Source organism: Leopardus geoffroyi, chromosome A3, assembly GCF_018350155.1.
Source record: "Leopardus geoffroyi isolate Oge1 chromosome A3, O.geoffroyi_Oge1_pat1.0, whole genome shotgun sequence".
NCBI classification, from domain to species: domain Eukaryota; kingdom Metazoa; phylum Chordata; class Mammalia; order Carnivora; family Felidae; genus Leopardus; species Leopardus geoffroyi.
In genome coordinates, this window is record NC_059336.1 from 50,204,663 (window position 1) to 50,220,097 (window position 15,435).

Here is a 15,435-nt window from a genome sequence, read left to right on the forward strand (position 1 = left end):
GGAACATTTTAACCACATCCTCTAGCACACAGTAGGTCTCAACAAGTATTTGTGAGATGAACAAAAGAACAAATATTCAAGCAATATTCTCAATATATGCCACATTGTTAACAGTAACTATCCAAGGAAATTCTATTTTCTCATTTTCTCTGTTTTAAATTTTTATTAAGAAAGCTTTACTATTTTGGGGATGTCTGGGTGGCTCAGCTGGTTAAGCGTCCAACTCTTTATTTTGGTTCAGGTTATCATCTTATGGTTGGTGGGATCGAACCCTTCATTGGGCTCAGTGCTGACAGCATGGAGCCTGCTTGGGATTCTCTCTCTCCCTCTCTCTGCCCATCCCCCTGCTTACATATGCTCTCTCTCTCACACAAAATAAATAAATAAAATCTTTAAAAAAGAAAAGAAATATTTATTACTTTTGTAATAAGATAAAAGTTTAAATGAGAGGAACAAAGGGGGAGAGAGAGTGGGTTCCTTGGCGGCTACCTTTCACCATGGTGATCACTATCCCCTGTCGTAGCCTCACACCTGGAGATCCCTGCGTTGGTCCCTGCACAATCTCCCTCATGCTCTCTCTTGAGGCCCTGGGGAAGTGCTGGCAGGCTCCTAGCTGGCTGACACCGGTCTAACAGTCCCTTCCTGCTGGAACCCTAAGCCAAATATCAAATGTCCAGTCTTTTTATTTTCCATCCCATAGTTTCTGCCATAATGTGCCTTGTCGAAGTGTGGTGTGTCCCCAAACTGTGAGAATTTCTTTTCTTATATCTACAGAAACCTTGGTAAGCCAGGAATGCATTGACAAGATGCATTACATCCTGTCAATGAAACGAGAGCCTAAAAGATGAGATTCTCTGAAGATAAATTGGCACAAAAAAACGTCAGAACAAAGGACAAAAGTGAGATCAGACTAACCATCTCCAGCCATGCCTGCATTTTGTCTTTACCGCAGACATCATTAAAATATTTGAGTGTAAGAGCTGATGGCTGTCACAAGTAAAAACTGACAATGAACTCCCTGAGAAAAGGTACTGTTTCCTTCCATCTTTATGTTCTCAGTGCCTAGCATGCATCTGACCAATAATTGAAGCATGATAACTGTGTAACTGTGTGAATAAAATAACCTACGGGCACCCACCAGTGACATGGCCATTTTCAGGTAGAAGCAACAGGAACAGGAATGGCACAAGTCAAGGATGAAAGATGAAAGGGTGGGAAGTCTCTGTTGTACATATGCTAGAAGAAGATAAAAGTTAAAAGCCATATGCCTCTCAGGGACCTAAACCACTGCAACTACTACTGCATCAAAATGACCTGCTTCAACCCTGAACATTCTTCTCCTCCCATTGTGAATAGTTCAGTCAATATATCTAAACCTCGCAAGGAGATTCCACAAGTTTGATAAGAACTGAAAACAATTTGAACTTTCTTTTCTCATCCTAAAGCTCAGGGCAACTTCTTTCAAGATTCAAGAACAGACCCCAAAGTCTAGCATTCCTGAGATCTGCTTATATTCCTTCAGTGACACTCCTCTGCCTTCATCTTTGCAAAATGAAAAGTCTTACTCTTCTGAAACTTCTCACGTTGACACCCATCTACCCTCCTTTTTTTTTACTTTTTAGGACACTTCCATACCTGGTGATAGAATATAGATATTAATACTACTCAAGTCCAGGGGCGCCTGAGTGGCGCAGTCGGTTAAGCGTCCGACTTCAACCAGGTCACGATCTCGCGGTCCGTGAGTTCGAGCCCCGCGTCGGGCTCTGGGCTGATGGCTCAGAGCCTGGAGCCTGTTTCCGATTCTGTGTCTCCCTCTCTCTGCCCCTCCCCCGTTCATGCTCTGTCTCTCTCTGTCCCAAAAATAAATAAATGTTGAAAAAAAAAATTAAAAAAAAATTAAAAAAATAAATAAATACTACTCAAGTCCACAAATACCATCTGAAGATAAATTCTATTTAGAAACAGTTATTTGTGTACTGGCAAAACCTGAGAGGTAAGGATTCTGCCTGAGTCCCACATAAGTACTCTATTTTGACCTCACTTCATGTTGCTCCTTTTCCCATCTCCACCTCAAACCCAGCTGTAACCAGGATGTGTGCAGGACCTTTGTGGAGGCAGTGCCCTCCCACTCATGCCCCCTGAAGCCAGGTAGCACTCGACTGTACAGAAACACGTGTGGCTTTTCTGACATGCAGCTCACAACTAAAATGACTTCTCATGGGAGCCATTTTTGAAACACTGCATATCAGAAAGAAGAGTCCCTGCTAGGTAGCATGATTGTTCACATTAATGTTTAGCAAATATGCCAGAACAGTCTGATTAGGTCGAGAATAAAGAATAGGACTGTCCTGGTGGAGAAGTGAAAAGAAAGACCTTCAGTGCTTCTACCCAATCTCCCCTCAATGGACAACCTTGCTCTTATTTCACAGAGAAAGCAGAAGCATGCAGAAGACAACTTCCAACACTACCCCTGCAAACCTAACCACCTCCCTGCACCTTTGCGGCACCCTTGACCTGCCTTCCTGTCTGAGGACCCTCCACTTAGCCTTGGGGTGCTGGATCCCAGAGACACCATGCCACCAGCATCCACATGGCCAGTCTACACCTACTGGACCATCCCACCAAGCACAGCAATGAGCTCTAACAGCACTGGTGAGGAGTCTCCTCCCATCCCAGCTATCCCCCTCATCTTTGTTCCCTTTTATTGTACAACTCCTTTAAAAAGCTTTCTGCATTTCTTCCCTCCACCTCTCCCTTGAGCCACTGTCAGACTTTTACCCCACCATTCCAATTACTCATCCTTGTCAACCACTCATCTCCACATCACCAAATGCAACAGCAGATCACACTTTCTCTGCAATAGGCTTCCTCACACAGCTCCCTTGACCCCTTCCTCCTAGCCCTCCTCCCAATCCATTCCCTTGCTCCTTCCAGGTCTCCTCTCCTCCCCAACCCCTAATCACCCAGGACCTGGAACCCAACCCTCAGACCTCTGTCATGACTCTAAATACCTTCTGCAGGCTAATGGTCAGAAGTCAGCCTAACTGCCCCAAACTCCAGCTCCTCCAACCTACTGCATCTCCAAGAAGAGACACCGCAATATGCCCCAAACCAAACTCATCACCCCCCAAAGCATTTGCTCTTCCCGTAGCTGCCCCATCTCAGCACATGGCAGCTCCTTGCCTCTGGCTGCTCAAGAAAAAACTGGTGAAGCACTTCTGAACATCCTCACTCTCTCATGCTAATCCACCCACAAATCTTTTGACATCTCCTTCAAAAAAGACCCAGAATGCAGCACTACTCCCCTCCACAGCTACTGCCAGCCCAAGTCCCCATCATCTGTTGCCTGGATGACTCCTAACTGGTCCTCCTGCTCCCTCTGGCCCTCCAGTCTGTCCTTGTCACAGCAGTCAGTATGACATGGTAATGACATACATCACATCAAGGCATTTCTCCACTCTAAAGAAACCAGTGGCTTCCATTCAATCGTCCCCTATTGGAAAGGCCTCCTGCCACCTAAACCATGCACGCACCACAGGCGCTCCTTACCAGCCTACTTTTCTCCTCAGCGCCCCAAACACCTGATGCAGCATGCCCTTACTCGTTTGTTATCTACCTCCCCCATGGGAATATAAAGTCCACAAGATGTGACCCATATCCACTGCTGCAGCCTCAGGACTTAGAAGAGTTATTGTACCTAAAAGGTACTCAAACTCTGAGAAGTGAACTGGTGAAAAAAGTGTTTAATAGCCAAAGAGTACTGTTATAAATGTTCTAATACCCACAGATATGTTTACTGATCACGATGATAAGTATAGGCACGATGGGGGTGCCTGGGTGGCTCAGTTGGTTGAGTGTCTGACTTTGGCTCAGGTCATGATCTCGGTTCGTGGGTTCAAGCCCCGCATCAGGCTCTGTGCTGACAGCTCAGAGCCTGGAGCCTGCTTTGGATTCTGTGTGTGTGTGTGTGTCTCTCTCTCTCTCTGCCCCTAACCCACTCGCATTCTGTCTCTGTCTCTCTCAAAAATGAATAAATATTAAAAAAAAAATTAAAAAAAAAAAGTATAGGCACGATGACTGGTTGAGAAGACATATTGTAATCATTTGCGGGCAGAGAAGAGAAAGGATCAATTCCTTTCATCTAAGTTAACAGAGCTTTCTCAGTACCCCCAACTACTAGTATTAGTAATAACCATTGGACAACCAAAGTAGAAGGTGCCACTGATTGAGCACTCATCTCGCACCCAGCTCTTTCATACACCCAAACTTCACCCCAATCCTATAGGGAAGAAATTTCTATCCCCACATCACAGAGGAAGAAACAAACTCAGAAAGTTGAGCAACTCTCCCCAAGTCACAGAACCTGAAGACACTCACTCGGGTCTGTTATCCATGCAAGCTTTCCTCTAAAACATCAAATGACACCATAATGAGGACCAAGCCCAAATAATGGGTCTTTCGGCTAAATGGACATCTCAGTCAAAGCGTCCAGCTACCATTTTTACCTGTGTCGGCATCCACTGCCCTAATTGATCCTCCCCATCTTAGCCTTCAGTTTAGGACAAAACAAATGATTTACCCACTACCAGTGCTGAAAGAGCCCTCTGGCAAAGCACAAACCCACCAACACCCAAGTTCTGTGGCATCATCTCTGGGAGAAGAGCGCTGACTTAATCTGTCAGTTTTCAAGATCATATTACGGTAAAAGTTTTTCCTGTAGTCTTCATTTTGGAAAGAAAAGTGCCCATGTGGGAGGAGGAGGAGGATCACGAGCCTGGAAAGACAGCCTGTCTCCACTGCCGTCAGCATAACCCTGACAAGATGACCCATCTTTTATGCCTCTTTCCAAGGCCACCTCCATGATAATGTCTTTAAGACCTTTTAATCTACTCAAAAGTATCTTCCATATATGAACAGTGTCTGCGTAGTTATTATACAAGACACTCTCCCTTGAGAAGGGAGAGTAAACATTGGCTAAAAAGGAACTGGAAAGCAAGGAGAGATATAGGGCATGAAATCTCACCAAAGGAGACATGAGAGAAGCACCAGGTCCCAGGGTCCTGGGTCCAGGACTGGAGTGTGGCCTTGATAAGATAAACCACAACTGGGAAGAGATGGACCCAGCTGGGGGCTCCAGGTGAGGTGCCATAAACAAAGCCTGCCTCCTTGCTTACCATTGTCCAGGCATAGACTGTATTCTGGGGGAGTGGAAGGAGAAGGAGGATGGAAAAAAGCAGACTTTAACTACAAAAACTACCCCAGAATATATTCTCACCTTCTTGGTATATAAAGAAAGGATAAAGTGAAGCTTCTAGGGTGAGTTCAGGAAGACTGACGTTAAAGGAGACCAGCCTTAACCTCAGCCACGGCCTTCCTGGATTATAGTGAAGCCATTAGCAGCTAGATGAAGTTCCTTCCTTTGGGTCAAGGAGGAACCATGGGTGATGCCTCAGTTCCCCTGTATTTACATGCAAGTATCACAGGCTATGAAACCTCCTGTGCAGCCCACTGATCTCAGTCACTGGCAGATCCACCTATGAGGTGGGAGTAGAAAAATAAAGACAAGTTCACTAAAACACACAGACCCATACATCTCATTACCACCTTCCCAGGGTACAAATTAGAGTACTTACGCCTTCAAGGCATAGTCCCAAGAAGACCTAGGTTACTGAAAAGAACAGGGAAGACCTAAAAATTCTTCATTTTCTAAAAATTACCAGATATTGTATAAAACTAATATCTAGTCCCTCCTCCCAGGGAGTGCATGTCAATGTATATGTTAGATAAGCATTTACCTTTAAATACAACCCGTCCAGGGCACCTAGGTGGCTCAGTCAGTTAAGTGTCTGACTCTTGATTTTGGCTCAGGTCATGATCTCACCATTTGTGAGATCAAGCTCCACATCAGGCTCTGTGCTGACAGTGTGTGGAGCCTGCTTGGGATTCTCTCTCTTCCTCTCTCTCTGCCCCTCCCTTGTTCACCTGCATGCTGTCTCTCAAAATTATTTATTTTACTCCAAAGTTGTTTTTACCTGAATTAGTTGCCAATGTTTACAAAGTCTGAGTGTACACACACATACACACACATGGGTGTATACACACACACACCCAGCTACTCTTCTGGAGAGACTGGATGATCTGGCCAACCTAGGGCCACATTCCTGCCAGGGGCAGTGGCAACAGGAGAGGGTGCAGTAACCACTTTCAGACAGAAGATGTTCTCGCTTCTTCTCCAGAACCCTCAGCAGCATCCTATTCTCCCAGAACTAACTAAAAAAATATATATTTTCTTTAGGAAAAAAAAATTTCTACTTCGATGCATGTCTGTGTATTAGATATACTATTACCTACTTTTAATCAAGGGGAAAAAAAAGAAAAAAGCACACAAATTAGGGAACAAGACAGGGGTAACAGCCCCAGATACAGAGGAAAAAACTGGATAAAACAGATGATTTTCTATCAATGTATAATCACCAAAACTAAACCCAGAAAGAAATAGCAAATCTAAAAAAACACCAGGTTTAGTTTTACAGGGGAATTCCACCAAAATTTAAAAAAACAAATCATTTCAAAAGTATTTAAACTGGCTGAAGCAGAGAAAGATTTTTTTTTTTTTTAATGCTTATTTATGAGAGAGTGAGAATGGGGGAGGGGCAGAGAGAGAGAGAGACAGAGACAGAGAAAGGGAGACACAGAATTCAAAGCAGGCTCCAGGCTCTGAGCTGTCAGCACAGAGCCCAACACAGGGTTTGAACTCACAGATCACAAAATCAAGACCTGAGCCAAAGTTGGACGCTTAACTGACTGAGTCACCCAGGTGCCCTAAGAAAGAGAAAGGTTTTAATAAAGCTATATAAAGCACTAAAACAACTTGATAAAGATTGCATTAAAAAATAAATTACAGGGACACCTGGGTGGTTCACTTGGTTGGGTTTCCGACTCTTGATTTTGGCTCAGGTCATGATCCCAAGGTCATGGGGATCAAGCCCCATGTGGGGCTATGAGCTGAACATTGAGGCTGCTTAAGATACTCTCTCTCTCTCTCTCTCTCTCTCTCTCTCTCTCTCCCTCTGTGCCTCTCCCTGGCTCATATGCTCTCTCTCTCCCTCTCTAAAATAAAATAAAATATTACAGGCTAGTCTCTCAAATGATGAATGATGATTTAAAATTACTAAGTAAAACATTAAGAGGCCCTAGCTACACATTAACAGAATTTTCACTGATGATTCAATAATATAATGATTCAATAATATAAAATCTGTTACTCTAATTCATATTAACAGGTCAAGGGAGAATATCTACATAATTTCACAGATGCTAAAATGGCATTTGATAAAATTCAACAACCATTTTTGATTAAAAAACCAAACAGCAGCAACACATGCTTAGTAAATAACTAGTGTGGCAAAAACACAAAGCAGTCTCAGTAAAGTAAGGAACAAGACAAGGATACCCAGTATCAGTCCTAGTGTTTAATCTTGTTCTGGAAATACAATGCAATCAAAGAAAGAGATGTAAGGGACATAAAAAGTACAAACCAAGGGACAAAATTCTTATTTGTAACTGATATGATATTATACCTGGAAAATCCAAGAGAACTGCAAAATCTACTAGAAACAATATGATTACATAAGTTGCTGCTTACAAAATTAATAAGTACAATAATAAAAATATGTAATATGTAAGAAAGGATCAATAACAAAAATTTCAATATTCTCAATAACAAAAAAGATCAAGTAACTAGGAATAAACATAATAAATGTACAGGATTTTAATTTTTTAGTGTTTATTTATTTTTGAGAGAGAGAGAGAGAGAGAGACAGAGTGCAAGTAGGGGAGAGGCAGAAAGAGAGGGAGACACAGAATTTGAAGCAGGCTCCAGGCTCTGAGCTGTCAGGACAGAGCCTGACACGGGGCTAGAACTCACAAACCATGAGATCATGACCTGAGCTGAAGTTGGATGCTTAACTGACTGAGCCACCCAGGTGCCCCAAAATGTACAGGATTTTGAAACAAACCAAATTTAAAAAGCTGTTTCTGAAGTAACTAGGGATATGCATATATAGACTGGGTATCAGATTAAATTAGTAACAGGCAATAAATTGTTGATTTTGATAAATATAGCATTTTGGCTATGCATATTTCAAAAAGTCCTTATTTGTTCAAGCTATATTGTGAAGTATTTATGGATGAAATCATTTTTAAAAATATTCTAGTTCTCCACCCCACCCCCCCAAAAAATGGAGGGAAAAGAGACAATTCAAGATTGGCAAAACATGGCAAACTGTTTAAGAAGTCATGGATACATGGAGGTTCTTTGTATTGTCTTCCCTACTTCTGTATATTTGAAAATGTGCACAAAAAAACCCCAACAAAATGCAGATAATGAAAATAACTAGTGTGGCAAAATATGCAGATATTGTATACCCAGAAGTATACAATAGGCTTATGAAAACACACAAAAATTGCTACCTAACAATTAAGAAATGCTAATTAAAGCTACAAATCAGATGTCATTTTCATCAGCCAAATAGAAAAAGATCAAAATATTTGGTAACATTCATTATTAAGGGGAAGGGCAGACAACTGACACTGCTGGAGGAAGTACTCATCAATACACTGGAGGGCACTTTGGCCTCACCTTTCAAAGTTATAGACACACACTCCTTGGCCCAGCAATTCCACTTCTTAGGAATTTACAGATTCTAATTCAACAAGTATTTTCAGCCACCTACTATGGCCATGCACTGGAGACAGAAAGGTGGAGGAAACAATGCCCAATGCCCCTGCTCTCATAAGGCTTCTGTTCTCATATGGGAGGAGACAACCAATAAAGCAACTCAAGTACACAGGCAATTACAAGGTCAAGACAGGGATAAGTGTGATGAAAAAAGTAAACAAAATAAGGGTGTTGGGAGTGGCATGAAGTCTGTTTTGGATGGGCTGGTCTGGGAGGGTCTCTCTGAGGACATGGCAGTTGAGTAGAGACTTTGGTGAAAGAGAAAACAAAGCAGAATGTCCAGGAGAGCATTCCAAGCAAATACAAAAATAAAAATAATCATATCCTTTGAATACAGTACATCTTTCAAGGAAGGTGCCAGGCCAGCATTATTTCCCCAAACATTATTGGGCATAACAATTTGATTTTTTCAAAGGAAGAATTCCCCTACTTATCTAGGCATTATGCTAAACCTGTTAACAAAAGTACATTAAAACTATTCAGGAGTTTTTAATGCAGATAAACCTTTCCACAAAAAATAAATTAGTTTCACAAAAGATATTGACCAGTTACTAGATAATTTTACACAAAAACAAAAATACTGCCAGTCCCTGCCCTTCTGGCAAAAATTTGTACTACTAACTTAGAGGAGACTATAGTTTAATTTCATGACCTTTTAAGCAATAAAGTTGAAATGCCGAGGTCTCCTTTTAGATTAAATATTTCTATTCATCCAAATATTTATATTTTTATTTATCCAAATATTCATATTTTCAATTTCAGGATTTTTAAGCAACAAAATTGATTATTTTTAGGGACTATTTGGATAAATATTTGACACTGAAGTGGCCAATGCCATTTAAGGGCATTCCAGCTGACCCCAAAAGAAATTACTCTACACCACCTTAAACATTACATACTAACTTGTTCGAAACAATGAAACATCCAGCTGTCAAAACTGCCATCAATGATACGTTCTATGAACAGCCAGATAACTAAGAAGCCAGCATATGGGGAGAGACTTGTCCCTGTGAAATACACTATCTTAATTTTGAAATCAGCTTTACCTGGATGCATTCATCTCCTACTCAGAGGGAGAATGCAAATAACCAAAAGACTTCCGGACTCTACGGAGATTCCCAAGGAGACAACTCGCGTAGGCAAATTTCAAGCACCACGAGCCATCTGCACAACCCAAGACAGGTTTCCTTCCAACAGCTGAGGATGCGGTGTATCCTTCCCGGCCCTCAGACACAGCAGACCATTTAACCTTCCCCCAAAGGTCGTCCAGCAGCTGAGTAGAGAATGCCACTTCTGACAACTAGTTACCCGAGAAAAATTACCAAAGTGAGAAACCGGGGAACGGTAGCTTCTACATACACCAGTCCAGCAAGAGGGGCGCTCGGTTTTGAGTTCACTGCAGGAAATCCGTGGGGAAGGATCCCACCGCTCTCTGGGTCTGGAGCCTTCCCTTCAGCGTCCCACCTCGTACGTGCCGAGCGTCCAGGGGCCTCACCAGGGACGCTTCCGACCCCTCCGCTACTCTCCCACAAGGGGTCGTGGGTGCCCGCAGCCCCCAGTCCCTGGGAGAGACGCTGCTCCAGCCCGTTGCTGACGGTGTCCCACTAGCTCACCTGGGAAGGGTACGGACGCGGGACTGAGCTCCGCGGAGGGCGAGAAGAGGACACCAGGGAGGTAAAGAGGGTAGTCGGGGGCGCTCCCGCAGGCAGGTACCTGGGGAAAGGATGCCCGAGGGCCGCATTTGCGGGCGGCTAGGCGAGGGAAAGGGATAGAGGAGGATCGGAAGAGGACACCGGAGGGTGGGGGGTAGGTGTGGAGCGCTCCCGCAGACAAGAAACTTATGGCGGGGCGGGGGCATTAGGGGCTACGTGCCGGCCAGGTACCGGGACTCCACCCCTGTGCTGCGCCTCACCTGCCCAGGGCCCGCTTCATGCCCGCGTCTGCGGCGCAGCGCGGCTCCGCCGGCGCCTTGCCCGCCAGGCGCAGGTTCTGCTTCAGGCGGCAGTCGGCGTCCAGCGCCGCGGCGGCCGAGCCAGAGGAGGACGAGCCCGAGGCGGCGCAGCGCTCATGCTCCAAGGCGACGGGCTCGGTCCGCTTCCTCATCCCGCGGCCGACACGGCCGGCCGCCGACGGCGTCCACTGGCCTCACTGCCCGCCTGCGCCTCAGTCGCCGCCGCTCACAGGAGCCGCTGCAGCAGGGAGCCCACAGCCCCTAGCATCCCAGCCCCAGGCCGCGGCGCCCGTCTGTACCGCCCGGCGCCTGGGACCAGGTCGGCGGCGCCAGCCAATCAACGCCGGGCTCCTGCCGACCCCGCCCCCCACTCCGCCCCGTCCCTAGTTCCTCGGGTAGTGGGCCCAGTGTTCCCGGTGCCGACCTGCAGCCATCTTGGAGAAGGGCAGGCGAAGCCGTGCAGGGCGTCATGGTCCCGGCAGGGCCAAGCGGTCGATTTTCCTGTGGTGGGGTCTGGGCTCGGTCCCGGAGAGTGGGAGGGCCGGTTTTGCCTCGTGCTCAGCGCCGTGTGCAAACGCACCGGGTCCTGCCCCAGATCGATGACCCGAACGTGAGACAACGCGGGACTGAAACGGAGCACCCAGTGATCCAGAGCCGCAGCGGAAAGCTGGCTCCTTCCCCTCCCGCCCCAGGCTTTGTGATTTTCCTCTAATGCTGGAAACCCAATCTGAATGAACCCATCAGAAATGTTCTTATAACGGTTTATAAGAACCAAAAGCAAAAGGTAACAAATCACCATTCTCATGATTTATAACTGTTTTCCCACAAGACTTTTAAAAATATACTTTCAGGTACTTTTTTTTTTTTTAACACAAGTGTATAGATAATTTAACTGTTAAGTTTTGGGCTGAACATAGGAAAACTGAGCTACTTAAACAACTTACTTCTTAAAAACCTGTATTTGATTTTAGATTTTTGCAAAGCAGTTAGAAATAGTGGATGGAGAGGCACCTGGGTTGCTCAGTCGGTGGAGCATGAGACTCTCCATCTTGGGGTTGTTGGTTCAAGCCCCAAATTGGGTGTAGAGATTACTTAAAAATAAAAACTTTAAAACAAAAAAAGTAGCTGATGGAAGAAATAAGTTTCAAAGATAAATTTACACTTCTGGAACCCAAGTTAAGAACTAATTCAACTCATCTTACAAAGAAAAGAGTAGTTTCACAAATTTGGTTTTACAGTTTTGGCATTCTTTAATATGGCATTATTTCTTACAAACGATCTACCACCTAGAGATTTGCTTACTTTCTTTTTCTTTTTTTTTTTTTAATGTTTATTTTTGAGACAGACAGAGCATGAGCAGGGAGGGGCAGAGAGAGAGAGGGAGACACAGAATCTGAAGCAGGGTCCAGGCTCTGAGCTGTCAGCACAGAGCCCAATGCGGGCTCCAACCCATGAACCCTGAGATCATGAACTGAGCCCAAGTTGGTTGGCTAACCAACTGAGCCACCCAGGCGCCCTGAGATTTGCTTATTTATTACAAAGTGAACTTGTGTAATTTCAACATTTGTGTCAGTAGAAAACTATTGGCAACTGATCATTTAAGATCAATTAGAGATGCCTTTAGAAATTCAGTAGCTCTTGGGGTGCCTGGGTGGCTCAGCTGATTGAGCATCTGACTTCAGCTCAGGCCATGATCCCATGAGCTCACAGTTCGAGTTTGAACCCCTCTTCAGGCCCACTAGTATCAGCACAGAGCTTGCTTTCGATCCTCTGTCATTCTCTCTTCCTGCCCCTCCCCCACATGTGCTCTCTTGCTTAGAAATAAAAAATAAGACATTTAAAAAAAGGAATTGAGTAGCTTCTTATATTAGCTTTGTAATGGTACTTCTAAATTACAATAGAATTTCATTGACTGTATTGCAAAATATATCACAACCAGCATTCATATTTGTGTGGATATCTCCAAATACTCTCCTAGAACTTAAATGATGAATTCTTTGAAGTGTTAAACTAGCACATACCGGAGACTAGGAATCTAGAAACTGAAGTTAAAAAAAAAATTGACCCCATCACTCACAAAATCCTTTTTAATAGAAAAACAAAAAAGCAAGGAAGGTAGGGCTGTTGAGAAGAGAGAAATGTGAGGGGTATTGAGTCTTGCTGGCATTTAGGACTTGCTAATATAGTCCTCAACTCTTGGTCCTCTAGGGGCCAAAGGCAGGCTTCCCCCAAAGGGGCCACTTTGGCTTGAAGATTATTTTGAACTAAAGGCAATCAAGACCTATGGACTTAAATGTTTTGGCCCTCCCTTAACTAAATAGAAGAATCTAAATTGGGAGTCTTTCCCAGAATAATGGTTATTACCAGAGATAAACTTTATCTGAATGACCCATCTATATGGCAAAGCAGACATCTAAATTACCAAACATCTGCTCTTCTTATTGCCCTGTGACTTGTATTCGTTCCGTTCTAACTCCCAGACCCCTGGCTGCTTCTCTTTAGTTCAGGATAATAAATATACCTTATTTTGCGTACCTTTCAAGTTTCTGTGTCAATGTGGATTTCCTGTATATAGGAAACTAAATATTCTCCTGTTAATCTGTCTCATATCAATTTGATTCTTAGTAGAGCTAGAAGGACCTAGAAGGGGACAGGAAATTCTTGCTCCCCAATATACCACATTGGCTTTCTGAGTAGTATCTAAAAGTCTTTAAAGTCTTTAAAGACTACACTGGTGACACCCACATTTGTATCTCTAGTCCACACCTCTTCCTTAAACCCCAGGCCCTTCTAATGGTCTGCTTGTCCACTCTGATATACTATTAGCATCTAAAGTTATTATGTTCAAAGCTGAGCTCCCAACTCTTCCAGCCCCCAACTCCTTGTGTAACCTTCCTTACCTCAGGAATGGCAACCTTATACTTGCATTTCCTTAGGCCAAAACTCTGAGATCACCCTAGAATCCTCCCTTCTTATGCCATGGTGTCTATCACAAAGCCTTATCAGCTCTCCTTTCAAAATCCATCCAGGATCCAGGCCACCTGGGTAGCTCAGTTAGCTACTTTTTTTTTTAAGTTTATTTGTTTATTTTGAGAGAGACAGAGACAGCACAAGTGGAGGAGGAGCAAAGAGAGAGAGAGGGAGATAGAGAATCCCAAGCAGGCTCTGCCTTGTCAGTTTGGAGCCCAATGTGGGGCTTGAACTCATGAAATGGTGAGATCATGACCTGAGCTGAAACCAAGAGCCAGACTGAGCCACCCAGGCACCCCAAGTGGTCAGTCAGCCACCTTTGATGTCAGCTCAGGTCATGATAGCACAGTTTGTGAGATCAAGCCCCAAGTCAGGCTCTGCGCTGACAGCGTGTGGAGTCTGCTTGGGATTCTCTCCCTCTATCTCTGCCCCTCCCCTACTCACTCATTCTTTCTCTCTCTCTCAAAATAAATAAATAAACTTAAAAGAGTAAAGTCTATCCAGGATCCAACCACTTCTCACCATAAGTGGTCCTCTGCCTCCACTTTTATTTACCCACTTGTCTACTTAAGTCAGCTGTCAGATGGTCTTTTTAAAGACCTAGGTCACTTGTTTGCTCAAAATACCTATATGGTTCCCCATCTCACTGAAAATAAAACAGAAAGCTTATGAAAGGGCCTTTGGGGTCCTACCTGACATGGCCTCCAGCCCTCACTCTGATCTCAATCACCAGTGTCTCCCTCCCTTACTTTACTCCAGTGTCACTGACTCCTTGCTGATGCACAGGCCCCAAGGAGGGGTGTGGGTGGCATGTGTGTGAGCCACCCACCCTCCTCGTTGTGGCCTTTGCACTTGCATTTCTGCTGCCCATAATTCTCTGCCCATCCTATGGCCCCATCTCCACACAGCTTATTCCCTCTCTGCTGCAGGTCTGTGCCGCCTTTGAACACTATCTCAGAACCTTCAGGCCCTCATCATCACTCTGTTTACCTTCCCTGGCTTATTCTTCTTTGCACTTCTCACAAATATATTTATTATCCGTATTATCTGTATCTGTGAATTGCTATTTTCCCATACTGGAACATAGACTGTGAGCGCAAGGACTGTATTCACTGTTTTATGTCCAATGTCTAGAACAATGCCCAGTATGTAGTAGGTACTTCATAAACATTTGCTGAAGGAGTAATGAATTACTGCAACCCCTCAGAAGTGTGTACTATTGTCCCTACTGTACAGGTAAGGAAGTAAGGATCTGAAATAAAAAGGTTTCTGCCAGGGGCACCTGGGTGGTGGCTCAGTTGGTGGGGCATCCTACTCTTGGTTTCAGCTCAGGTCATGATCTCAGAGTTCGTGAGTTTGAGCCCCACATCAGGTTCCACACCAATGTGTGGCACCTGTTTAGGATTCTCTCTCTTTTCCTCTCTCTCTGCCCCTCCCCTGCTCATGCTCACTCTCTCTCTCTCCCAAAATAAATCAACTGAAAAAAAAATGCTATTTAATAAACACCATTTGTTTAAAAAAAAAAAAAGATTTAGGGGTGCCTGGGTGGCTCAGTCAGTTGAGCGAGCGACTTCAGCTCAGGTCATGATCTCACAGTCTGTGGGTTCGAGCCCCACATTGGGCTCTGTGCTGCTTCAGATTCTGTGTCCCCCTCTCTCTCTGCCCCTCCCCTGCTCATGCTCTCTCTCTGTTTCAAAAATAAAAATAAATAAAAATAAAACATATTTAAAAAAAGGTTTGTGACAAAGGAAGGTTGTGGATGCTGGCGACTTTT

The 15,435-nt window shown here is 44.3% G+C and overlaps 2 protein-coding genes across 3 annotated transcripts in view; one reads left to right on the forward strand and one right to left on the reverse strand.

Moving 5' to 3' along the window:
- The window catches only part of ABHD12 (abhydrolase domain containing 12, lysophospholipase), a 91,742-nt gene extending 80,721 nt beyond the window's left edge, over positions 1-11,021 (reverse strand). The window contains exon 1 of one of the 2 annotated variants that reach the window (XM_045443696.1): positions 10,653-11,021. In XM_045443696.1, coding sequence (XP_045299652.1) covers positions 10,653-10,843 — 191 coding nt within the window. In that variant the 5' untranslated portion in view covers positions 10,844-11,021. Of the gene's footprint in view, positions 1-9,786; positions 10,354-10,652 lie in introns of those variants that run through there. The other variant, XM_045443697.1, reaches the window with a different exon arrangement.
- Positions 11,022-11,153: 132 nt separating this feature from the next.
- The window catches only part of GINS1 (GINS complex subunit 1), a 28,604-nt gene continuing 24,322 nt past the window's right edge, over positions 11,154-15,435 (forward strand). The window contains exon 1 of the mRNA XM_045443701.1: positions 11,154-11,475. The gene's annotated coding sequence lies outside the window, so the exon portion shown is untranslated. The remainder of the gene's footprint in view (positions 11,476-15,435) is intronic.